General features: G+C 40.0%; 3 protein-coding genes across 3 annotated transcripts; 2 read left to right on the top strand and 1 right to left on the bottom strand.

Moving 5' to 3' along the window:
• Positions 1-792: 792 nt before the first annotated feature.
• Positions 793-3,841, bottom strand: LOC6050665 (zinc finger protein 271). The gene is made up of 3 exons (XM_001867197.2): positions 3,556-3,841; positions 1,274-1,983; positions 793-1,214 (listed from the first exon to the last, which is right to left on the bottom strand). Exons 1-3 carry the CDS (start codon positions 3,706-3,708, stop codon positions 908-910), a joined length of 1,170 nt encoding a protein of 389 aa, XP_001867232.2. The 5' UTR covers positions 3,709-3,841; the 3' UTR covers positions 793-907.
• A 336-nt stretch (positions 3,842-4,177) lies between these two features.
• On the top strand, positions 4,178-12,941 carry LOC6050667 (histone H4 transcription factor). Its single transcript, XM_038264027.1, has 6 exons — positions 4,178-4,633; positions 4,695-4,875; positions 6,731-7,213; positions 7,276-7,474; positions 11,840-11,957; positions 12,028-12,941. Exons 1-6 carry the CDS (start codon positions 4,295-4,297, stop codon positions 12,811-12,813), a joined length of 2,106 nt encoding a protein of 701 aa, XP_038119955.1. The 5' UTR covers positions 4,178-4,294; the 3' UTR covers positions 12,814-12,941.
• LOC119770006 lies at positions 7,624-8,950 on the top strand. Its single transcript, XM_038264028.1, has 2 exons — positions 7,624-8,257; positions 8,334-8,950. Exon 2 carries the CDS (start codon positions 8,364-8,366, stop codon positions 8,781-8,783), a length of 420 nt encoding a protein of 139 aa, XP_038119956.1. The 5' UTR covers positions 7,624-8,257; positions 8,334-8,363; the 3' UTR covers positions 8,784-8,950.
• Positions 12,942-24,647: the final 11,706 nt, after the last annotated feature.

Genomic DNA, 24,647 nt, shown 5'->3' with positions numbered 1-24,647 from the left:
CAAATCTTTTTTGCTATGCCAAGTCCTCCAAAAATTTCGCGAGTGTCAGATTCCGATGCATCATCTGTTCAACGATTTCAAAGCCGAGTACGACTCGTTCGATCGCGAAGAGCTATGTAAGGTCATGTACGAGAACGGCTTTCCCAGGAAGCTGATCAAAATGGTGAAGTCAACTACGTACGTACGGTAGTTGCCAATGGACCTCCGCAAAGCTTTTTTGATTTTTTTGCCTATCAGTAAAGGATTGTACTATGATCATGTATCAATCACTTGTAGATATTTTACTAATGAACAACTTTGTAGAATAGCAATCATTTGGAGCAAAAATAAGTCCATCACAAAATGTCGGCATGTTGGATGAACTTGTTGGATGAAAATAAAAAAAAAATGATCAAAAATCTAGTCAAAAATTGAGGGCTTTTGTTAATTTGATTTGGTTAACCACGGTGGATTTTCTTAAAATAAAACGAACTGTCAAAAATCCACCAAAGCATCTATCGGTGGATACTTTTCTACCACAGATTTTTGTGCGATCAATGTGGTAGATGCTTTGGTGGATTTTTGACAGTTCGAATTATTTCAAGTAAATCCAGCGCGGTTAACCAAATCAAATTAACAAAAGCCCTTTGTTCTCCGATATGCCTTTTATCGATGTATGTTGTTCTTTTTTTAATCTTTGATTTTTAATCTTTTATAATTTAAAAAAAAATTTAATCATAATGTTTTCAGGTTATTTGGTTTAGGACTAGTATGGACGGTGACAATATTTAAAGAAAATAATTTCAACGTTTCGGTTTCTTAAAAAGTAGTAACATATATTTCTTAACTATTCCAAATATAAATTGTTGCTTTTTATTGTTATTCAAATTCCAGTTTAAAACTCATCCAACTTCACTGACCATCACTGTTACTCATTTGGAGTATATCTGGTCCGAATAAAAATCGACCCACTAGTCGGCGGCTTCACATCGCTCAGGTGTACACCCTCCTTCAACGTGCCACGCCTCAGCAGGTCTTCCTCGTCTTCTTCGGAGTGTTGCGATTTGAGATGTTTTTTGAGATGCACCTTCTGGGCAAAGTACCGGTCGGTACACTGGACGCACTGATAGTACCGCAGATCCGAGTGGGTGATTTTATGCTTCGTCAGGTCCGACTTGTTGGTGAAGCCCTTTTGGCAAATGTCACAAATGTAGTCTCGCGTGTTGGTATGAGATCTGCAAGGTACAATTAGGTTATTAGTTCCATTGGAAACGTAAAACTTGTTTCCAATTACCTCATGTGCGTTTTCAGCGCACTGGACTGACTGAAAGCCTTCCCGCAATCGCTGCACGTGAACGGTTTCTCCTGAGTGTGAGTTCGGATATGGCTCTTGAGGTTACCAGACTGAACGAACGCTGCGTCGCAGTAATTGCAAGAGAAGAGCTTCACGTTAGCGTGCAACCTTAGATGGTCAACCAGATTTGATTTCCGCTGGAACGTCTTGTGGCACACTTCGCACTCGTGTCTTTGCGAAACAATGGGCGGTGCTTTTTTCGCTTTCGTCGGCGAGTGCTGTTTGCTCACGTCCTTGAAGTTTTGCAAGATGAAATCCACAGCATCCGTCGGCTCATCAAACACAATGTGCGACGACTCGTCCGAGTCTTCCTCCAGCTGTTCCTCAGAATCGTTCCCAAAGTCGTTCTGCTCCTTTGAATCGTCGCAATCATCTTCAACGGTGTCTTCATGCAAACTGTCATCGTCCAGATACTCGACGCGGAAGCTATCTCCTCTATCAAAAGTTACGTTTACAACGTCATCCTGCTCGCCGGGGTCTACCTTAATTGGCGTGCATTGTTCTGCAGTAGCTCTCATAGCTGCCGCGATCTTGAGCGTCTTTAGCAAGTCCTGATTCACGCAGCCCTGCAGCATGAAGTTGTGCGCATCCTGCAGCCGGAGCTGGCAGCTCGAACAAATGTGCGATGGGAGCTCATCGTCGAAGGAGCACTGTAAGGTTTGGGTTTGAGAGGAGGATGCGAATTGTTTTATCGAGATACTATTTTAAGTAATTTATATTTTTATGGGTATTTTCTTTAAAGAATCAAGAATCAGAATAATTAAATTTTTGCTGGTACAGCGTTGCTGAAGATTAAAAATGTCTAGCATTTTCTACCATATTTTTAGTTGGTTAAAAAAAATCTAGTAAAATAACCTAAAAACATATTTTAATAATTGTTGCTCTACGTCCAATTTTCTTTACAGTGAGTCTTTGCTCAAACTTCTACGCTTTGTTGTTCCGGAGATATTGCAGTTTAAAAATGAAGGTTTTCACAAATTTCGCGAAGAAATAATTAAAATCAAGATTCATACTTGTTTTAGTGGTATCAACGGCCCCACCGAATTTGAGTTTTATCAGAAAATGTTGATTTAATTTTTGCTTTGTTTGCGTACGATTGATATGGAATGACTTTTAATTGGATTTTCTTCAAAACGACACATTTTCACCTAGATGTATGAACTTTTATTTTATTTGACATGAAACGAAATGTTCCTTGCATAGATTCGATGTTTTTTATTATTTGTGCAAATAAATAATATATCTGATTATTTTTCCATTGTTTTATCTTTAAAATGTTACATATAAATTTCAAATTAAAGTTCAATAAAATCTTTTAAATCTAACTTTCATATTTAGTCCAGATACGATTATCCGAAGTTCGATAATCCGAAGGTTTGTATGGGACTTTGGATAATCAACTCACAAACCAGCGATGGGATAATCATCATCAAGAGAAAATCTTTGAATGTTCATCAAGAGAAAAAATCCGAAATGAGCATGGCTCTCCTCTCTCGCGCACGAAAGATCGGCAAAAGGAATTCAAAAAATCACCATCTTGATTATTCGGCGGAACATATGTGTCACTACTACACTTGCAAGTGTAACGTCATAGAGTTATCTAAGCCCGAGCTCACGCACACTAGCACCCCATTTGTTTTGCTGGCGGGTACAAAATTTAACCTCAATCTTTTTCGTGTACGTACACGCAATACATGCGCACGTAGATAACTCTATACTTCGAAAAATGACTTGTCACATTTTGTAGATGGGCAATGTGTGTACACAAAGTGAAATAAATGATTTTAGTTTTGGCGAACAAAGAAAACTCACAAAAAATCATCAGCAGATTGATTTTCTTGGAGAATTTCGGGAGCGATTTTCTTTTGCGTGATTCGCCTCCTCTCTATTTCGCGGGTGAAGATGGTTCGCGAGCGCAAATGATTATTTTGCGATTACATAATCCATCCATGTCACGAACAAAAAAAAATATTTTCGGTTTTTTTATTTTCTTGCTTTTTACATAAAAATCGAGTAATTTTAGTCAAATTTAGGTGGTTCATTGCCTTCGGATAATCGAGTCTTGACCAAGGTCTTGACTGTACAATGTTTTTATTTTCCAAGATGTAACCCCTTAAATTATGTAGTAACATAAAAAAAAAGTTGGACAAGTCGGTGTTAACCGTTTTTTTGTTAATAATTTAATTTTTTGCATTAAATACTAAAAAATCCAAGACACTTACCTTGATACCCGTCGTCTTCTCCAGCGCCAGCTGGAGAGTTATTTCACTTCCCTCCAGCTTGGTGCTGAAAATGTTCTGGAACAGCTCGTGCTTGTCCAACTCCAGGCACATCCGGCAGCACAGCAAATAATTGTCCACTGTTATCACGGCCATCGACGGTAAACAAAAGCACAAATTTCACAGAATTAAAAGTTTTTTGAGAAGTTTATCCTGTAAAAATTTCAAACCAAAACGAACGTTTTCGAGAAACGCGAAGTTGCAAACGTAAACACGCGAAAGCTCTCACAAAAACAAGCGCGATTTGGGTTTGGAAATGTCAAATGAGGTTCAATCGAAAATTACGTTACGTTTGTGGATTACTATATTTTTTTAAAGTTTTTAAAATCAAAATATCAATGAGAACCTTGAATTTGGTAACACTTTTATACATTAGTTAGGTGTTAATAGGATTATTGAATTTTTTTTGATACAAATTAGAATATTTGAAAACAGCCATATGTTTTTTCTTATTTTTTTTTTGGGAAATAATTTGTTACGTCATGACTGCAACCTCCTTTTCAAAGCGCGACCCCAGCAAAGAGAGATGTGAGCCGACATTCGTTTAACGGCTTGTTTACGTTGGCCAACTTCGACAGGCTCGGTTTAGAATCGACACCCGCGTCGACGAGTCAAGTGGTCGGTGGCGCTTTCTTTTCTCCGCGTTCGTGTCGGTTGCGAGAAGGTTCTCCGAGTCCCCATCATGGGTCGCAAGCGGAAGTTGACCTCCCCGGTCAAGCAAGCCTCTTCGGCGGAAAAGCAGCCGAGAGAAGAGCAACCGCCTCACGAGGAAAAGGAGGAGGAAAAGGCGGAACCGACCGAGGTCGAACTCGCAATTGTCGAGGAACCGGAAAGTGATCCGCTGGCCACGCAAGGCCAGCAGGGCGAGGCCGACTCGGATGGCGGTGGTGACGATGGCACCGGGAGTGAATGGGAGGACAAGTGTCGCCAGTGGGTGGTGCGACAGGAGGAGCCGGAATCGACCGTACCGGAACCACTGCAGGATCACGACCACGACGAGGTGGCCCAGCTGACCTCGAATGTATGCTGAGTAATCGAAGCTGCTTTGTTTTGTTAAATTAACTTTCTTTTTTTAATGTTAGGCCCTGCGTCGTCCACTTCGGGACCAACTCAAGGATTTGACTGAGAAACAAATCCAGAACTCAGTCCTGTTTGACTGCGAGTGGGAGCGCTGCGAGTTCGAGAGCAACGACGACCTCGAGTACACGAAGCACGTTGAGGGACACGCGCAGCGTTACCTAGCGGAAGCCGTTGAGTCGGAAGGTATAATTGGAGTTTGTGTTCCTGAAAATCCTTGTATATTTGTTGCTCTGAAGGCAAACGCTACGTAACCACTTCCGGATGTCTGGAACAGTAATGAAATGAAAACGATGTGTCTCAATCGGACAAAACTTGTCATCTTTAAACAGTTTTAAAAAGATCCTAAAATTGGGTTTAATGTTGCGAGAAAGTTGTGCACAGAGACCTGAAATATCTAGACACAACGTCGCTGAGAAGTAAACAATCCTCAGAAGATAACGAACAAGAAGTGTTTTAAATGGATAGTTTGTTTCGTGAAGGTGATGTTCATTATGCTTTTATGGACGATCGGCTTGTTACAATCATTGTTTCAATATATTTGCAATTACTTCCAAAATCTTTCAGCAGGCCAAGTGCGAATGATGCTGATGATACCTCTTCAGTTGACGCTCAGGCGAGGAACATCCTGGAAGGAGCGTCACTGACTACGTCCGTAGTCCTGTTAGATCTAATTGATCAAGACAGTATAGCTCTGGTTCCTTGCAAGTGTCCTATTTTCTTACCTCCACGTTGGCTTGGTTTTCATGATGACCTAGCTGGTGGCCTGTGGAAACGGATCGTAAACCTTTGACCAAAGTCAAAGTCGAGACGGCTAAAAGAAAGGGGCGCGACAATGTGGGAAAGGGAAGTAATTTGTGATTGTAGACGGTATTGTTTTGATTCACAGTATGTTGAGTCAACTGCTGTGGATGTACCTGAAACATCGCACAACGGGGTTTCTCTTCTCTTCATTCTCAGCTACCACCTATCTTCTGTTTATTTTGTTTCACTGATTTTCTAACGCGGCTTCTGTTTACTATCCTTCATTTGATTTCGATTTTACTCATTTGATTCTCTTATTTCTCAACGCTTTTTCACTCTATTTTACCAATTGATGCTGCTGTAACATACTTTCTGCTTTCCCTTAATTTGGCAGCGATGTCAATTTTGTTATCATCTGCCTTTTCTTTATTTATCTATTTGAATAATTTTTCATTTGCCCTATAAATTGCCCTCAATACAATCTAAGCTTGTTTGTTATCTCTATTTATTAATTATTGTTAATTTCTTTATCTACTTCATAAATTACTATCTTTCTTTTACTATTGATTCTTCAAATAGTATATTTCTTTCACTGTCCATTGTTTTCAATCTTCACCCTTTTCTTCAAACAAATGAGGTTCGAGCCCTTACTCAATTTTTGGAGTGATCAAAAAATTAACACAAATATTACTATTGTACTTTTGAAAAACTTTTATAAAATGCTTAGGACCAAAAGTTGTAACAAAACACCGCGACAAAAGAAATAGCAACAGATAAACACGACTCAACACTAGGAAAGATTTCAGGAGAAAACAAAACACAGTAAAATAACAACTAGTTTTTGAATTCAAACTAAAAATAAAACAGTTTTTGCTTTAATGAAAGTTGATAGGCACACTATAAATGGTTAGGCGCTTATACTTACATCAAACCCTACGTAATGTACCACCCCCGGCCGAGTTAAAATGCGTAACCGGAAAAGAAGGTGTGCATGCCTGGCACGAACACTCAAAGCGTGTTCTAGCGTGCTGCTCGTACTGACTCAGAGCAAGGGTGAGATGTAGGTGTAAGGGCAGTGCGTGTTCGTCGGGAACCTAGTGCATAAGATCGGTCAAGGCCCGTTCTTACACTGAAAATTGCGAATTGCGAATTGCGAATTACTTCCAAAATCTTTCAGCCTCAATGAGCGATTTGTACATTTTCACGTCCGTAATCGTGATGAAATGTCCTTAAATGATTCACATGTTCTGGTTCCCGTTAAAATCTAACCAACATTATCAAATCACTTTCCTGACAGGGCTCGTCTGTTACTGGGATCTGTGCGACTTCCGTACGTCATCGGCTACCGAACTGGAGAGTCACGTGCACTTTCACGCGTACCACAGCCGCATCAAAACGTACGGCGCCAGCCTGAACACGTGCATCGACATTCCCAAGTGCAACAACGAGAGCCGACGGCGAAACCACATCGAGATGTACAAGGCGTCGTTCCGGTGCGAGTGGGGCAACTGCGACGAGCGGTTCAACAAGGTCGTTCCGTTCTTTCAGCACGTCAACGACCACGTACGGGATCAATTTCCGGTGGATAGAAAGTCCACCAAGGAAATTATAAAGTGCGAGTGGACGCACTGCCCCCAGCAGTACTGCCGTCGAAGCGTTGCGCTCGAGCACGTTCGCAGACACTCGACCGAGCGGACCATCGGCTGCTACAACTGTGGATCGGTGTACACGTCCCGGCTCAAGTACATCGAGCACTGCCGACGCCAGGTGGACTACCAGCGTAAGCTTTTCCCACGTTTGAAACAATCTTTGAGTAACTTCTCATTCCGTTTTTTGTTGCAGTTCGCGAGATTCCCTGCCCGGACTGTGATAAGCTGTTTGCGACCACGCAGCTCATGAAGGACCACCGGGCCGTGCACAATAAGCGGTACGAATGTCCGCAGTGCCCGATGAAGTGGCCCTCGCAGAAGGCACTGGCCTGCCACATCCGGTACCGCCACATCAACGAAAAGCCGTACAAGTGTCATCTGTGTGAGCACCGGTAAGTTTGATGGGAGCAATTCTTGCAGCTATTTTGGGATCTGTAGATATTCAAACTTCTGTAATATTGGAAAATTTAATATCCGGAATCTCAGTTGAGTTAGTACTTTACAATCTCAGTTTTACTGATAAAATTAAAGGAAGAAGCGAAGCAGATATTCTTCCGCTTCAAGGATCATTTCCTTTGGTATGGTCAGTACCTTCGCCCCCGATATGATCATGGTCGAACGAAACTTTATCATACTCATCAACGTTAATGTTCTGAGCGATGTTCAGAATACTTTAAGCAAGCTTAAGCCAAGGGGCTGGAAACTATAATATTACTTATGAATGTTAAGTAGGTATACTAACGCTATTTTAGTATACTTGTAAGTATACTAACTGAGTGATAAGACATTGTAAGTATATTAAGATATACTTTCAATATATTGGTCAGTGTACTGAAGATAAGGATAGGAATTAATAAGTATACTAACAAATGTTTTAATATACTGGTTAACATAATAAGTATAGTTTGAAGAGTTTCCAACCCTTGGCTTAAGCACCTTGACGTGTAAAAACTCCCCAGTTTCTAAAATTGAGTCTGAATTTGAACGAAATCGCGTCAGTTAACATCCGCAAGCAAGGAGAAACTTAGTTCTGTTTTATCTACCCTTCCCTTTGCAGAACGGTCTCGATACACGATCTTGAAGGTCATTTACTCAGCCACAAAACTAAAACCGAGTTTAAGTGTCCCTATAAGGGCTGCCTTAAGGCATCAAAGTACGAGGTCACCGTTCAAAAGGTAGGTCTTTCCCACCTTTCGAAAATATCAGCTTCTACTAACAAACCACTTCTACAACTCCGTCGCCTCCCCACAGCACATCTACAAGGATCACCTCGGCTATCCGATGATGGTGTACGCTTGTCACGTGTGCGGCAAAAGCACCGAAACGGCCGCCTCTATGTCGAAGCACATGATGAAGGTGCACGAGCTGAAGCGAGAACCGGGCTACAACCGGTTCGTGTACAAACAGGACACGGCCACGGACGGCAAGTACCGGCTGCGGTCGTTCCTGAAGAGCCGAGAGGTGCCGGCTGCCGAGGAGTCGAAACCCGACCTAGCGTTGAAGAAGGAAGTCATCACCGAGGTCAAGCCGCTGCCGATGGTTGCGGACATTAGCAATCTGGAGCGGTACCTGTGTCCGAAGCGGGAGGTGAAGGAAGTGCCAGAGTGGGAGATGGCCGAAATTGTTCCGGTGTGGCGTACGCAGGCAGCGAGGAAGACTTACGAGAATAAGACTAGAGTGCTTGCACTGAAGGAATTTTAGAGCAGTTTTAATGATTTCATTTTTGGTTTATTATTTTTTAAATTCATTTATATATGCATTGTAAACTAACGATGCTAACTTTTAACATTCAATCAATTTGAGTAAGGATATTATTACACCGAAAAAGTGAAGTTATAATTGTTGAAAATTGTTTTTTAAGAATCGCCGTACGCATAAGTTATAGCAAAACGAACATTGTTTACGGTTTTGGATAAATACAGATTGAATCAAACAGGGTGAAGTTTCATCTGTATTTCTTTAAGTGTGATTGAAAGTAAAGTTTACAAAGTATTTTTTAAAGATATTTAATCTTATAGAAAGCAGACTCGTAAATTAAATTGCATTCGAACCAACCAGAGCTGCGGGGTCTGGTAGCTATTGAAGCGACTCCGACTAAAAAAAATAATCTGAGACTTTGCGAGCGTTGCTGCAGGTGCATGATTCTGATGATACTCGTCGGTTGACGCCCAGACGAGGAACCCAACTACATCCATAGTGCTGTTTGTCAAAGCAGTATGGCTCTGGTTCCTTGCAAGTGTTCTAGTTTCTTACCTCCACGTTGGCTTGGTTTAGTCATCATGATGACAAGGTGTAACCTAGCTGGTGGCCTGTGGAAACGGCTCGTAAACCTTTGACCAGCGTGGGTCAGAGTCGAGACGGCTAGAAGAAAGCGTCAATGTGGGAAAGGGAAGTAATTTGTGATTGTAGACGGTATTGTTTTGATTCGCAGCATGTTGAGTCATCTGTCTGTTTTCCCTTAATTTGGCATCGATGGCCAATTTTGCAGGCCAAGGATTGATACCTAAGAGCATGCAATGCACTGACCTTGTTGAGTGCTCTTCGGTTGACGTCCACGTAAGGAACATCCTGGAAGGAGCGTAACTAACTACATCCGTAGTTCTGTTAGATCATCCGAATTATCTTGATCAGTACAGTATAGCTCTGGTTCCTTGCGAGTGTCCTATTTTCTTACCTCCACGTTGGCTTGGTTTTCATGATGACCTAGCTGGTGGCCTGTGGAAACGGATCGTAAACCTTTGACCACCGCGGGTCAGAGTCGAGACGGCTAAAGAAAGGGCGCGACAATGTGGGAAAGGGAAGCAATTTGTGATTGTAGACGGTATTGTTTTGATTCGCAGTATGTTGAGTCAACTGCTGTGGATGTACCTGAAACATCGCACAACGGGGTTTCTCTTCTCTTCATTCTCAGCTACCACCTATCTCCTATTTTTATTTTGCTCTTCTGATTCCCAATTCTTCACTGATTCTTATATTTAATATCCAACATTTGATTTTAATTTTACTAACTTTTGATTCTCTTATCTCTCAAAGCTTCCCCACTCTTTTCTATCAATTGATACTGCTGTAACAAACTTTGTTTTGTTTTTTTTTTTCCTTAAAAATATACTTTTCCTTAATGTACTAGTAATATCAAGTCTATTTATCATTCGCCTAATCTTTTTTGATTTTATTGCGAATTTATTTATTTGAATAATTCTTTATCTGTCCTATAAATTATCATTAATCTAAGCTTGTTTTGTATCTCTATTTATTAACTATTGTCTAATTCTACATCTAATACATCTAGCTTCTCATTTTTATTCTTCAAAATACGCTCATCATTCTCTTACTATTGATACTGATTTTTACAAAATAAATTCTCTTTTACTGTCTATTGTTTTCAATCTTCACCCTTTTTTTCAAACAAGTGAGGTTTGAGCCCTTACTCAATTTATGGAATGGTTAAAGGATTAACACAAATATTACTATTGTACTTTTGAAAAACTTTTATAAAATGCTTAGGACCAAAAATTGTAACAAAACACCGCGACAAAAGAAATAGCAACATATAAACACGACTCAACACTAGGAAAGATTTCAGGAGAAACAATACACAGTAAAATAACAACTAATTTTTTAATTCAAACTAAAAATAAAACAGTTTTTGCTTTAATGAAAGTTGTTATAGGCACACTTTAAATGGTTAAGCGCTTATACTTACATCAAACCCTACGTAATGTACCACCCCCGGCCGAGTTAAAATGCGTAACCGGAAAAGAAGGTGTGCATGCCTGGCACGAACACTCAAAGCGTGTTCTAGCGTGCTGCTCGTACTGACTCAGAGCAAGGGTGAGATGTAGGTGTAAGGGCAGTGCGTGTTCGTCGGGAACCTAGTGCATAAGATCGGTCAAGGTCCGTTTTTACACTGAAAATTGCGAATTGCGAATTTGGCATCGATGGCCAATTTTGTTTATGATGCCTTTTCTGTATTTATCTATTTGATTTTTTTCAACTGCCCTATAAACTGCTTTTTTGCAATTCCGTCGTGAAACTACTTACTTTTCCTGTCATCCTTGAACGACGAAATAGCCTACTTTTCTGCACCAAAAATAACAGAATCGAATAGCAACACTTTTCAAAATAAATGCTGAAAAGTTCTACTTTTCAGCACTGAAATGGGTGCTGAAAAGTTGAACTTTTCAGCACTTGTTTTAAAAAGTAATACTTTCAACATTTTTTTGATTTAAACGATTTATTGACAAAATACATGAAAATTTGACTTAAAATTTCACTCAATGGGTGTTTTTAGGAATTGCAAAAAATGTTGTATGGAACTCGTTGCAAAACTTGATTTTTTCAGCACTCGTCGTATTTATCCAACTCGGTGAACCTCGTTGGATAAATGTACGACTCGTGCTGAAAAAATCCTCTTTTTGCAACTTGTTGCATAAACTACTATTAATACAATCTAAGCTTGTTTGTTACCTCTATTTATTAACACTTGTTTATTTCTTTATCTACTTCAAAAATTACTATCTTCCTTATACTATTGATTCTATAAATAGTATTTTGCTTTCACTGTCCATTGTTTTTAATTTTCACTCTTTTCTTCAAACAAGTCAGGTTCGAGCCCTTACTCCAATTTTTGGAATGATCAAAGGATTGACACAAATGTTACAATTGTACTTTTGCTATTTTTAAATGGTTTACGTACTGATAACACTAAACTTAGCTTGAAATTTATTTATAATTTCATTGTTTTTTACTTTTTATAGCACCGTGACCAAGGCCGATCTCGACGAGCACATAATAACCCACGACGACCGTAAGACGTTCCGGTGCGAAGAGTACGGCTGCGACGCGGCCTACAAGTGCCAAAAGTCGTTGAAAAAGGTAATTCCTTCTATCCTCCCGTGTTGGTTTTCCTACTAATCTTGTTTTGAACCCATCAACCCCTTTACAGCACGTGGACATGGCCCACTACGGGTACGGTCCGTCCGTCTACGCGTGCCATCTCTGCACGAAAACGTACCGCGCGGGAACGAACCTGTCCAAACACCTGGAAAAGGTCCACCGCCTGAAGCGGCCGCCCGGCTTCAACCGGAACGTGTACCGAGCTGGCGATGACGGCATCTTCCGGTTGCGTATCGAAGACGACATGGCCTCAACGAGCGAGGATCCCCAGGCAAAGTCTCCCGCTGCGAGACCGCGCCAATTACGGAAGATTCTCCCAAAGCCAAGCTCCACCGATGATGATGATTCGGACGACCTGGCCGAGGACGAAGAACAGGAGGACCGGGAGCCGGAGACCTTCACCAGCTACGAGATTGCAACGGTTCAACCGCTGTCCAAGGCCAAGTTCGCGATCGAGCTGCGTCCCGGCGAAGAACTGCCCACGCCACGACTCACAAACCCACGCCGAAAGCGCTGCAAGTCCCCGGAGACAGCATCCTCTTCGGAGCCCCACTCGCCGTCTTCCCCACCGCCACCTGCCACCTGTCCAACGCCGCCGCTGGTGCAGCTCAAGCAGGAACCGCGGTGCGACTCGCCGGGTTCGTCGTCCGCATCGGCGGCCAAAAACATCGACGACTTTACCGTGATGAGGCGCTACCTGAAGGTGGAAAAGACGGAAAAACCGGTCCTGATCTCGTACGAGGAAACGAACGCGGCCGGCAGCGTGATCCGGAGCGAAACGGTGCAAACGAGCGAGATCAGCCGCGATCGGCTCGGGCGGAGCGAGTTGAATTAAGTGTGTTGTGAATGTGTTGAATTTTAAACCTAAATTGTAAGTAACTTATTGAACTAAAAGGAATAATCTCGCGTAGATGCGTATTAGAAATGATAATAAACAATTATTACGTATATGATGAAGAAGAAGATTTTCATGGGTTTTCTTAATAAATTGCTTTGTTGAAAAGCAATTCTCTAAGAAATCGATCGATTTCAAGACACCTTCATTTTTTATATGACTAAAGATGGATTTTATCACGTTCCCCAGAATGAACAATTTTCCAGAAATATTATGGACGCATTCCTACGTTGCAACGTCACTAATTTTATTATTTTTTAGATGTCTCGTAAGATATTTAAACCTTTCCAAAACATAAATATTATTACAGATTCAGATGAAAAAAATAATTATATGTCGAACTCTTCATTTCCCCCATCGATCACTCCGTGACGTTACAATGGAGTGAGACATTGCGAAGTTTCGACCCTTTTTGGTTTCATACAAATTAATAACTCATGTTTTAGCTATGATAAACATTTATCTTTGTTAATCCAGCAGCATTTTATGGTGAAACAAAAAAAAAATAAACGAATAAATATTTCAAATATTCGACCTATCAGCCAAAACGTGTCGTTTTTGTCGCTGGAAAATGTAAGTAATTATATGATGAAAATTTAATTTTTATATTTAAAATATGTTTTTATATATTTTTTTAAATGTTTCAATTTTTGAAGCATTGATTTTTTGTTTTACATGGTGTCGATTAAAATCTCAATATAAAATTCCCTGACTTTACCCTGACTTTTCCAGGCGACCATTTATTTTATATTTTTTGAAAAACTTATTTTTAATAGCTTGTTTATGGATTCTGGCAAAACTTATAAACTATATTTTTTGGAAAATTTATTTTTCGTATTGAAAATCCTAAATTAGCGACCATGAAAAAACCTTTTATTTTCTTTTAATTAAATATCCACAAAACAAAACAAAAATCGAATTGATTCAAATTATAAACTACATTTAATTGATTTCAGTTTTATTTCCTTAAACAGTTTAAGGTAAAGGATTTTAATTTGAAAATTTGAACTAACAAATGGAAATGAAATCTTGAAAGTTCGGTTTGAGTGCTTGTGGCGGTGCGCACTTGGGAGAAAATAAGTTGAAAAAAATGCAAAAAAAACAAACGCAAATTCAAACATTAAAAAGTTTTAAAATTAAAGAATCCAAAATATCAGCATTGAACAAAAAACCCGAAAATCACAAAAATCTAGATTTTATTCTTTAATTCTTAAATTTCATTTTTCATTATGAAATTATTAATTTTATTACATTTTTTAATTACTAAAATTTGTTTTTTTTTTTTTTGAACATTATATTTAAATTCTTAAACGCCGCTGCAAAATCAGACATTTTGAGAATGATATTTTAGGTTGGATTCAAATTCCTTTACATATTATTTTTTATTTTTTATCCATTGATTATTTTTTTAATTTTTTGAGGTTATATGTAATTTCTTTTCACTTTTCAATTGTTTTAATCTAAATTCAAATTATTCGCTCTACAGCATTGCCTTGACGTTCTTGATTGCGAGATTCCTACTCCGAAACTAGGTGTCTGAAGGCTTGATTGTTGAGGAAATTGCAAACTCTTTTCACACCTTAGCTTCCATCCACCCCGGGGATTCGAACTGACGACCTTTGGATTGTGAGTCCAACTGCCTGCTAGCGACTCCACCGAGATACAGGGTGACCACTCAAATCCCATTTTCAAATTATCGATTTTCCTCGGACTTTTCCATAAACCCCAAAAATAAGCAATCTTTATTTAAATAATGATTTAAAAAAAAGTTAACATCAACCATCCAAAAAATCAAAACTATAATTTAAAAAAAAACACACACTATTACATTTTTTGTAAAAAAAAGAAACCCAACATTTTTTTTTTTAAAACATACTTTAAAAATGAAAGCACTCATTATTTTGATTCAGAATAGAAACATAAACAAATAATAGTCTTTGAAAAATAACTTAAAGCAAAAAAAAATACTTATAATTTCAATGGTAATTTTTAAAACTGGAAAACGTATAGTTTTTGATACTTCATTTCAACTCGAAATTGCAAAAAGTTAAAGATAATTGAATGTAAACATTTATTCTTAATTTTATTATATTTGAAATCATAGAACGCTTAAAACATGATTACATGACTTCAAAAAATTTAAATAAATATCTAGGAATTTTTGCATTAAAAAAAATTCCAGGTTCCCTTCTAAATTTTGTTAATTTCGATTTCGATTTTCCAGTTGTCACAGTTAAATATGTTTTTAATTTTTTAATTGAAAAAAAAGCGAAATTTTCGAAGAGAATTTTTTTTAAACAAACCTACTTATCCGCAATAATTTTAATCAAACTGTCTTTTTTTTTACTTTTTCAATATTTTTTTCATGTTAAAAAACGTAATAAAGTTTTTCAATATTTTCATTCAGAACGAACAATGATTGGATTTTATTCGATATTTAAGTTTTCCCAAAACTGGAAATCTAGCCATACTCACAAAAAAAGTTCTAGATAAACCATTGAAAACAATGTTTGAAAAAACGTAATGAATATTTTCCATTAAGAAAACCCATTGCCAAACTCTAATTGGAATCATTTTTTTTTTTTTCAAATAATCAATTATGGATCATAACTTTACGCTGGCCAAAATCGTTAAAATTAGATTCTATTTTTCTATTAGTTTTTAATTTACTTTGTTTTTGTTTTCGTTAAGTTTGTTTGATACATTGAAAATTAGTAAAAATCTGTGTTAAATGCAATTAATATTTATTAGGATTTTTAATGTCTTTAATGGCCTTTTCATTCTGAAATAGACAGGAAACATTAAATTGGAAATAAATTATCTAGTAAATTACTTAAGAAAAATTTAGTGAATTTAATTTGTAAAAAATGTGACAAAATCAATAGTTAGAAAATAATTTTCAAACACGTATGCTTGAGATTTCCGACTTTTCCCAAGTTTTTGACAAACAAATCCAAAATTCCCGACTTTTTTGCGGTTTTTGGCGAATTTCCGACTTTCCCAACTTGAGTGGCCACCCTGGAGATAGAACCCAGGCAGACGACCCCTACACCTGATGGATTGAGCTAACGACCTAACTTTTAGGTTAGACCAGAGCCAACATTTACTTCCCCGTCCGACGAAAGGCGTGGCCAGACAAATCTCGTCTCAAAATTTGCCACCGGGATCTTTTAGGATCGAACCCAGGCCGACTGGGTGAGAGGCAGCCACGCTTGCCCCTACACCACGGATCCCGGTCAGTCAAATGGTGCTTTATTAAATGTTGTTTTTTTAATATTCTAAAAAAAACAAAACTTGACATTTCCGAGTTTTAAAATATTTAAGTTTTAATTTTTTTAATCATAGATTTTTTTTTATTTTTCAATGTTTCGAATATCAAATTTAAAAACTAAAAAAAAGATTTTTTATATTTAAATATTGTTTTTTATTCTACATTTCTTGAATTTTTCATGTATTTTTATTTTGTTATTTTTAATTTCCTAACTTGTTTTTATGTATTTGTATAATTAAGTTTCTTTTCTATTTTTTTAGTTCTCATTTCAACTAAATTTCAGATTTTCTAAATTTCTGTTTCATTATTTCAAAGTTTTCGATTTTTAATTTTTCTGCCAGACAATTTAATGATAATTGTTAGGATCTTCGCTCTAGCTTAGTTCATTTCGAGTTTAACACAAAATCTTTCCCATTAACATTAAGATTCTGTGCTAGACGCCAAGACAATGCTGTAGAGCAAATATTTTGATTTTGATTTGAAAAAGACATCTCTTGAGCCAGTGCGTCATGGTGTAAAATCTGGTTTAGGAGATATGAATTAAAAAATATATGGAAGATATCGAAAACCTTATTTAAGCAAATCACTTTACATCCAACAACAACAAAGGTCTTTTGATTATATATCGAAATATCTGAGTTCCGGCAACCAAAAAGTACTAAAATATCACTTAAGTACAGTAGTTGTTCGGTAACTGGGCTGAACTTGAACAAAAAATAACGAGGGAACCACCGATACATGTCGTACCGCCCCTTTCAAATGTTGCTCTGGATATTTTGCAGATAAAATATAAAAATAAAAGTTACTCAAATTTATTTACAATGCTTACTTTTCATATTTCTTTAATTGGGTCCTAAAATGAAGCTTAGATTGCTGATATTATTGTTTACAGCGATAAAGCTTATTTTTCTGAGTACAATAACCACAAAGAGTTTAAAATGGATTTTTAAATCAATTTTGAAAAATTAACCTCGCGGTCCTTCTTGAAAGAAAAGCTCCTACTTGACAGCTCGTTTCTAGGGGACCATAGTTGATCCAACGAAAAAAAATGGTCTATTCAATTTTTTTTGCATTAAAATGAAAAAAAAAATTGATCAGAAATGATTGATCAGTTTTAATCGTGTTTTTACCGTTGTACATAAAATTTTTTTTTTTTTTTTTTTTGTTAAGTTGCTGGCCTCTTGTTGCCATAAGTTGGCCAAGTTTTGATTCTTCTACAGCACTTTACAGATCGATAGCAGCATCATCAAAAAACTTCACGATGGCCCGCAAAACAACATCGTTTTGTGATTTCAACACAAGCTCCAAGTCCGGGATTTCCTTTTGGGACACAATCGCCCTCCACAGGGCACGTCGATCATCATCGTACAGGTCACAGGTGAACAGCAGGTGGTCTGGAGTAGCAGATGATTCGCCGCATTGGCACGTTGCGTCCTCAACAATGTTATTCCTCCACAGATGCGCAGGAAGTCTGGAATGGTTGCTAATTAGTTTCGACAGCACTACTATTTCCCGCCGGTTGTAGTTTCTATCCGCAAACCACGGGGAAGTGTCCACAGTGGGAACTATTTTGTTGCAGAATCTCCCCTTGGTTCCATTATCCCAGTCCAACTGCCAATGCTCCATCGCACGTTTGCGTGCTGGGAAACTAATGTCGAGACTCGTAAGATTGTAGTTTTCTGATCCACCAGTAATCCGTGCTTGGTTAGCTGCGCGATCTGCTGCCTCATTCAATGGGACACCCCGGTGTGCGGGGACCCACATGAAAGTGACATTAGCGCCCCGTTCAGAAATCTGGGAGATGAACCGCTTTATTTCGAACCACACACTCGGCTGATGGGAGGATACCCGGCTGTTAGACAGACTCATCAAGCTGCTCAGGCTGTCAGTTAGCACAACGTATTCTCCAGCACCGGATCCAGCAATAATTTCCACCGCTTGTCGCAGCGCCAGCAACTCAGCGTGGAAAATTGACAGCAGTTTGTGCGTTTTGGTACTGTGTACGGTGCGCATGCGGCTGTCAACAACCGCGTAGCCCACTCCGTTTCCGTCCTTCGATCCATCCGTTGCTAGCAGAGTTGCATTAGAATAATTACGTTGGATTTCTGCTTCTACTCGATCACTGGCGGGTTGATGCAACCCTTCCTGCATAGCTCGATGAACAGAAAGGTCGACCTTTACAGCCACGCGGCGAGTGTCTAGGTCGAACTGGAAACATGGCAGGGTGTCTCTCGTGCTCAACCAACCACTGAAAGCTCGATACTGCAAGATATTACGTCGAATCCACGTTGACGATTGCCCTTCCAAGGTCGTGTTGACAAATCTTTCATGCCATGGTAGAAGGGAAAAACGGCGCTCAACAAACTTCATTGTCGCCATTTCTCTCCGGTGTTTCAATGGCATCAGTCCACTCAGCACTTCTAGAGAACCCGTGTGTGTCGTTTTTGTAGATCCTAATGCAATCCTGATACAGCTCCATTGAATGCGATCAAGGATGATCGTATCAGCTTGCGGTGCACCGGTGAAGAAGATTGAGGCGTACTCCAGGATTGGTCTGATGCAGGATTTGAAGATGGTCAACAAGGCCGCCGGATCAGCACCCCAGGACTGTCCAGCTACCGACCGCATGAAATTAGTGTAGGTGGCAGCTCGATGCTTTACGTAAAGAAAATGTTTTCGCCAGGAAAGCGTTGGTGTAAGATGCAGCCCCAAAGTTTGATGCTTCGCAGATATGGTACAGGTGATCCGTCGACGGTTAGAACCGGTGTCCTATCGTCGTCAACTGCTCGTCTCGAGAAGATTATGGAACTACATTTGCTCGGAGCTACCCGTAGAGCCAATGCGTTGATTCTGCATACCACTTCGTCTATCGCCGTCTGGATGTTACGAATGCTTTCGTCGAGGTTCGCTCCTCGACACGCCACTGTTATGTCGTCTGCAAAATCCAGGTAGAAAACCCCCGCGATACGGAATCCGAAGAGGCTGAAGATCACGATGTTGAAACACAGAGGACTCAACGGAGACCCTTGCGGTAGTCCAACCCATGTCACCCGTTGAATTGGGTTACCATCCAAAACCGCGTGGAGCAGACGTTCCTTGAACAGACTGTACACAGCCTTGACGAGGCACTCGCTGATTCCCAATCGGCGCATCTGTGCTACTAGCACCTCAATCTGTACGTTGTCGTAAGCGCCTTCAACATCAACACTACACGCGATGACGTGCTGATTGTTGTTCAACGCCAGCTGAACTTGGTCCACCAGGATGTGTAGCGCATCTAGAGTACCTTTCCCTTTCCGAAAACCGCATATTTCGTGAGGAAAAAGTTTGTTGCTCTCGATGTACCACTCGATCTTCTCTTTTATCATATTTTCGTAACATTTACGAAAACATGAGGCGAGTGCGATCGGGCGGAAGGAACTGGCGTCAGACGGAGGTTTACCGGGTTTGAGGATCGGTATGACCTTGAAGACTTTCCAGGCTTCTGGAATCCGGCCGGTGTCGAAGATGTCATTGTATATGCGAAGGAGTTTCATTTTTGCAGTGAAAGGCAAATTGCGCATAACCGAGTAGCAAATGCCGTCCACGCCCGGTGCGGTGTCTTGCCCCGGCTTGATGGCACTGTCCAGATCGTTTGTGGTGAAATAAGCTCCGGCTGTAGTACAGCTGCAGTTGCATTGGTTGAATTCCAGGGGTTCTCTGCTGGTCGATGGGGGAGCCAACTTGTCGAGTAGCTTGTTAAGCTGAACTTCGTCCCGCAACCGATGATTCGCTCCAGTGACACGGTTCTTGTATCGCCGCCCGAGACGCCAAAGTTTCTGGACAGACGTTTGGGAATCGAAGGAATCACAAAGTGACCTCCACGATTCTCGTTGCTTCCTGTTGACTAGGACTTTGAAATGTTGCTCTGCATCCGTATAGATGCAGTAACTTTCGTAGTCTAATTTTCTCCGCCATGCTCTGAACTTGTCCCTTCTGTCCTCCAGCGCCGTTTGCAGTTCCGTATCCCAGTAGGGCTGCGGTAGCTTTCTCACCTGGGTGGACGATTTAGTTGGTGTTGCATCCGTTAGGCTTCGCCACACCGTCTCGAAAAATACTTCGTAACTTGCTGTAGGGCTCAGCAGCTTAACTGTTTCGTCCAGCAGCGTGGAGAACTTTTCCCAGTCAAGCCTTTTGTAGTTTATTCCCGGTTGCTGTTCTTCCACCACTTCCGTTGTCGTGCCGAAAGTAATCGGAAGATGGTCGCTACCGTAGGGGAAATCTAACGGAGCCCACTCGAAGAGTAAGCTGATGTCCGCTGAGGCAATGGTCAAGTCAATTGCACTTGGTAAACGATTTGCGTCGAACCGTGTGTAGCTGCCATCGTTCAAAACTACAAATCTCGACACATCCAGAGCCGCCAGAAGGTTCGTTCCACGCTGGTTCTGAATGTCTCCGCCCCAAGCTGGATTTTTAGCGTTCCAGTCCCCTGCCAGGATGCACGGTTGAGGGATGCTGTTGAAGAAGTCTTCGAAGGTGTTTTGCGACACGACCGTGTTCGGATGAATATACACCGAAACGATCGTCAGCTTTCCGAGTCGGCAGCGAACTTGACAGGCCACTGCATCTATTTCCTGCGGGGTTGGGATGTCCAGCGTTGTGGGATTTAGGTCGGTTCTAGCAGCTACGAGTACACCCCTGGAGTTGCTTTGATGATCTTTCCGGAACAGATGAAAGCCTGGAATGTCGAAATTGGCTGCAGAATCCAGGTGGCTTTCACAGATACATAGGATCGAGGAGTGGGTAGAATTAATCAAATTGATGATACTTGCCTTTTTACTCAAGGCTCCTCTGCAGTTCCACTGTAGGAACTGCAGAGGGAATGCCTGGGCTGGGGTGCCCTTGGTGGTTTATTATAACCGGAGAGTACCGATGTAGTCATCGGTCCTCTGGGCTAGGATGTCAAACAGTCTGGCCTTGAGAGCATCTTCTAGTCGGTCATCTGGAATCTCGCTAGGCGGCGCCCCCAGCACGCCGCTGATTGCTAGTGTGGCCTCATCGGAGTTGATGGCCTGTTGGATAGCGTTACGGATTCCTTCTTCGATGTGTACGGTGAGTCGCGGGATCTCTTCTTCCTCAGAGCTGTCATCAGTGTTGTCGTCGAGACACTTGCGCTTAGCTGGTTTAGACTGTGCTCCCGAGGTTGACGGCGCCGGGATGGTTTCCTCAGTAAGAGTGCTCACCGGTTGACTGCCCGAGGTCTCTTCAGCTAGACCAGCGGTAGAGAACCAGTCCGTTTTTCCTTGAGAGTGCGCTTCCTTCCGTTTTTGGTCATCCTCTTTGCGCTTGATAGCTTTCGGACAAGCTTTGGTGTCGTCCGCTTCGTGATTGCCCTTGCAGTTAATGCAGACTGGAACGGCGACCTCGCATGCATGCTCAGCAATCGTGGTTGTTATTTCTTGGGCACACTTCTTGCAGCGCGCTTTACCTCTGCAGTTTTTTTCCCCATGGCCCATACGCCAACATTTGCGGCATTGGCGAGTATGGTAGACGTACTCCTTGACCGGGTACAGCACCTGGTTGATGATGAGATGGGTTGGTAGTTTTTGGCCTTCGAAGGTAACCACAACAGTGGTTAGCATCTTGTCAACACCGTCGACGCGCTTTCTCATACGACGCGTCTCGACAATTTTGGGGTTATGGAGCTGCATCATTTTCCCCTTGTCGAACGTCGTAGCGTTCGCCAAGTCATCTTCGTCAACCTCCAACTCAATGTGTGCAACTCCCAGTACTTCGACGAGGCGTTGCGGGATCGAAAATTGGACGTTCTTGATTGTCCGGGTGGCAACGAGGTCATTCGCAGCCTGCCCGGTCCTCATAAGAATTTTCATGCGTCTCCTGGACAGAACTACGGCACGTACGTAGTCCTGCTGGTACATGCCAATGATGGTCTTAGAGAGGTTTGTTGGTCGTAGATTGTCCTCTCCGGTAGCTTCCGCAATGACCAAGAACGGACCGGTCGCCTCGTCTGGATATTGTCTCACCCGACGAGTAGTGGCCTCCGTCGTAGTCATTCTTCTCGGCTTGCGGTAGCTATTCAATCGGCGAACAATGTGGACGGTGGTGCTATTGTGTAGCAGCTTCAGTGCGAAACGACTGTGACTCACGGAGGCTCAAACAGAACTGGTACATAAAAATTGACATAGGGCTTTAATACCCAATTGTAACTTGAAATTAAACAAAAGTTTGAAAAAAGGTTTTTTATTTATTGAATATCATTTTTGCATCCATTAACCCCTCGGTCATTTTAGTTTGATTTGGTTTTTGACGTTTGTCTACTTTTTAACTGAGCTACGGCTCAATTATCGAGCGCCCAGTTAAAAAGCAGCCCAGTTAAACAACGCCCAGTTACCGAACAACTACTGTACCCATATTTTTTTTCATAGATCTTCAATTTTCTGGGCTCATTGAGAAGGTCTTTAAAATTTCCAATCTTCCGGACTTTGACCAAATTTATTGTTTTAGCATAACTTTTGAAGTACTTTTCAAAACTTCATAATAATAACTAGGGTTTTATGGGACCCCAGGACATTTGCTCAGCATTTGCTTCTGAAAGAGGTATTAGACTATGGAAAACAAACTCGCACTTTTTCGAATTTGACAGTTTGCCAACCTCGCAAACAAAGCAAAATGTACGCGGGCTGACGTTTCTCAGGGTGACCACTCAAATTCCATTTTCAAATTCCCGACTTTTTCCCGATCTTTTTCCAGACTTTTCCAGAATGCTCAAATAATAGGCATTTCTTATCTGAAGAATGATTTCATACAAAAAACTTTCTATAAGAAAAGTTAATATTAACCACCGAAAAAAAAATCTCAATGAATTAAAAAAAATCCAAATAAAGGCATTTTTTGAAAATACAGAAACTAAACAACAAATCTTTAAAAAAATATTCGAAAGTTCAACAATACTTATAACTTCCATGGTATTTTTTAAATTGGCAAACGTATAGTTTTTGATATTTTTTTTAACTTCATCATCATTTTAAATCAAAGATTGATTAAAACGTAATTGCTGTTATTATTCATTCAAAGGATTTAGAAAAATGTCAAGGAATTCATAAAAGAAAATGTTTTTGCCAAGTTCCCTTTTTAATTATATAATTTTTGATATTGAATTTTTTAATCAATGTGTAATTTTTCTAGTGGTCAGTATTTAACTGTTTTTTTTTCAGTGAAAATTCAGTTTGATATGATTTTATGTTTTCCCACTTATTTTAAGCGACTGTTTGAAGAGACAATTTTTTAAATAATTATGCAAGAACTCAAAATTTCTTGGATTATTTTTTTTTGCAATTTCAATATTTTCTCAATGTTTTCAAAACGTAAAAATCTTTTTGAATTTTGGATTTTATTCGATATTTAAGTTTTCCGCAAACTGAAAATCAAGCTTTATCTATGGTAGGTAATTTACCCATACTCACAAAATAAAATTCAAGGGCAACATTTGAAAAAAAAAACACATTTTTAATTACTTAATGAATTTAGTTAAACAATTACAAATATTTACCCAAAAAAATACTATTGCCAAACTCAAGTTCGAATCCTGTTTCAAATATTCAATTATGTGACAAAATGGAACAGAATCATAACTCTAAGCTGGCCATTACGCTCTATTTTTATATTGTTTTGTGAACAAAAATTAAAAGCGATCCTTTGATTCATAAAAAAATATTATGAAAATCTTTGTCAAAGACTCCAATATTCATAAAGATTTTAAAGGTCTTAAACAGCTTTTCCATACTCAAATATATTGAAATAGTGAAAATAACCTTAAATTTAAAGTAAGTTACTAAAGCAGAAATGAGTGAATTCAATGTGAAAATTGTACAAAATATTACAAAATTTATTCAAGAGTTAGAAAAGCTCAGAATTCCCGACTTTTCCCGACTTTTTGGCATAAAATCATAAATTCCCGACTTATTCCCGATTGTTGGCGGATTTTGACGAATTCCCGACTTTCCCGATTTCCCGACTTGAGTGGCCACCCTGCGTTTCTGCAAACAAATGCAGGCAAACTTACCAACTGTCAGAAAATGCGAGTTTCAGGTTTGTTTGTTTATCGTAGTCTAATACCTCCTTAAGTCGATATGGGTACGTGAAGGTTGGTCTAGGTAGAGAACCTGGAGCTTATTAGAGAACGGTTTGAGATGGCCAGGTTCTCTAGGTCTAGGTAGTCAAATCACAGTCTGTGGTCAAGTTAAGAAGTTAATTTTCGAGTGATTTCAAAGCCTTTCCTCAGTAAGAAGTTAATTAAATTAAAGGCTAGTATGCAGATTGAAAGGAAAGGGGCCAAGAAACAGCTTTACGAACAGCAGAACATAGGAGAGGGAGCGATTTCTTGGGGCTTTTCTTCACCCTCTCTGGTTCCTTCGGAAATGCGAAGTCGAGCTGGAAACAGGACAAATCTTGAGGTTTGTTTCGGATAAAGAAATAGTGTTCGCCACAAAGACCAAAGCGTTGG

This window comes from Culex quinquefasciatus, chromosome 3, assembly GCF_015732765.1.
Source record: "Culex quinquefasciatus strain JHB chromosome 3, VPISU_Cqui_1.0_pri_paternal, whole genome shotgun sequence".
NCBI lineage: Eukaryota > Metazoa > Arthropoda > Insecta > Diptera > Culicidae > Culex > Culex quinquefasciatus.
This window is presented reverse-complemented; position numbering and strand designations above follow the sequence as displayed.

Coding starts and splice junctions, on each gene's coding strand:
- LOC6050665 (XM_001867197.2), bottom strand. CDS start 3,708: ATGGCCGTGATAACAGTGGACAATTATTTGCTGTGCTGCCGGATGTGC. Junction 1,984..3,555: donor AGAAGACGACGGGTATCAAG/GTAAGTGTCTTG, acceptor CAAACCTTACAG/TGCTCCTTCGACGATGAGCT. Junction 1,215..1,273: donor GCGCTGAAAACGCACATGAG/GTAATTGGAAAC, acceptor TGTACCTTGCAG/ATCTCATACCAACACGCGAG.
- LOC6050667 (XM_038264027.1), top strand. CDS start 4,295: ATGGGTCGCAAGCGGAAGTTGACCTCCCCGGTCAAGCAAGCCTCTTCG. Junction 7,475..11,839: donor TGTCATCTGTGTGAGCACCG/GTAAGTTTGATG, acceptor TACTTTTTATAG/CACCGTGACCAAGGCCGATC. Junction 11,958..12,027: donor GCCAAAAGTCGTTGAAAAAG/GTAATTCCTTCT, acceptor ACCCCTTTACAG/CACGTGGACATGGCCCACTA.
- LOC119770006 (XM_038264028.1), top strand. CDS start 8,364: ATGATGGTGTACGCTTGTCACGTGTGCGGCAAAAGCACCGAAACGGCC.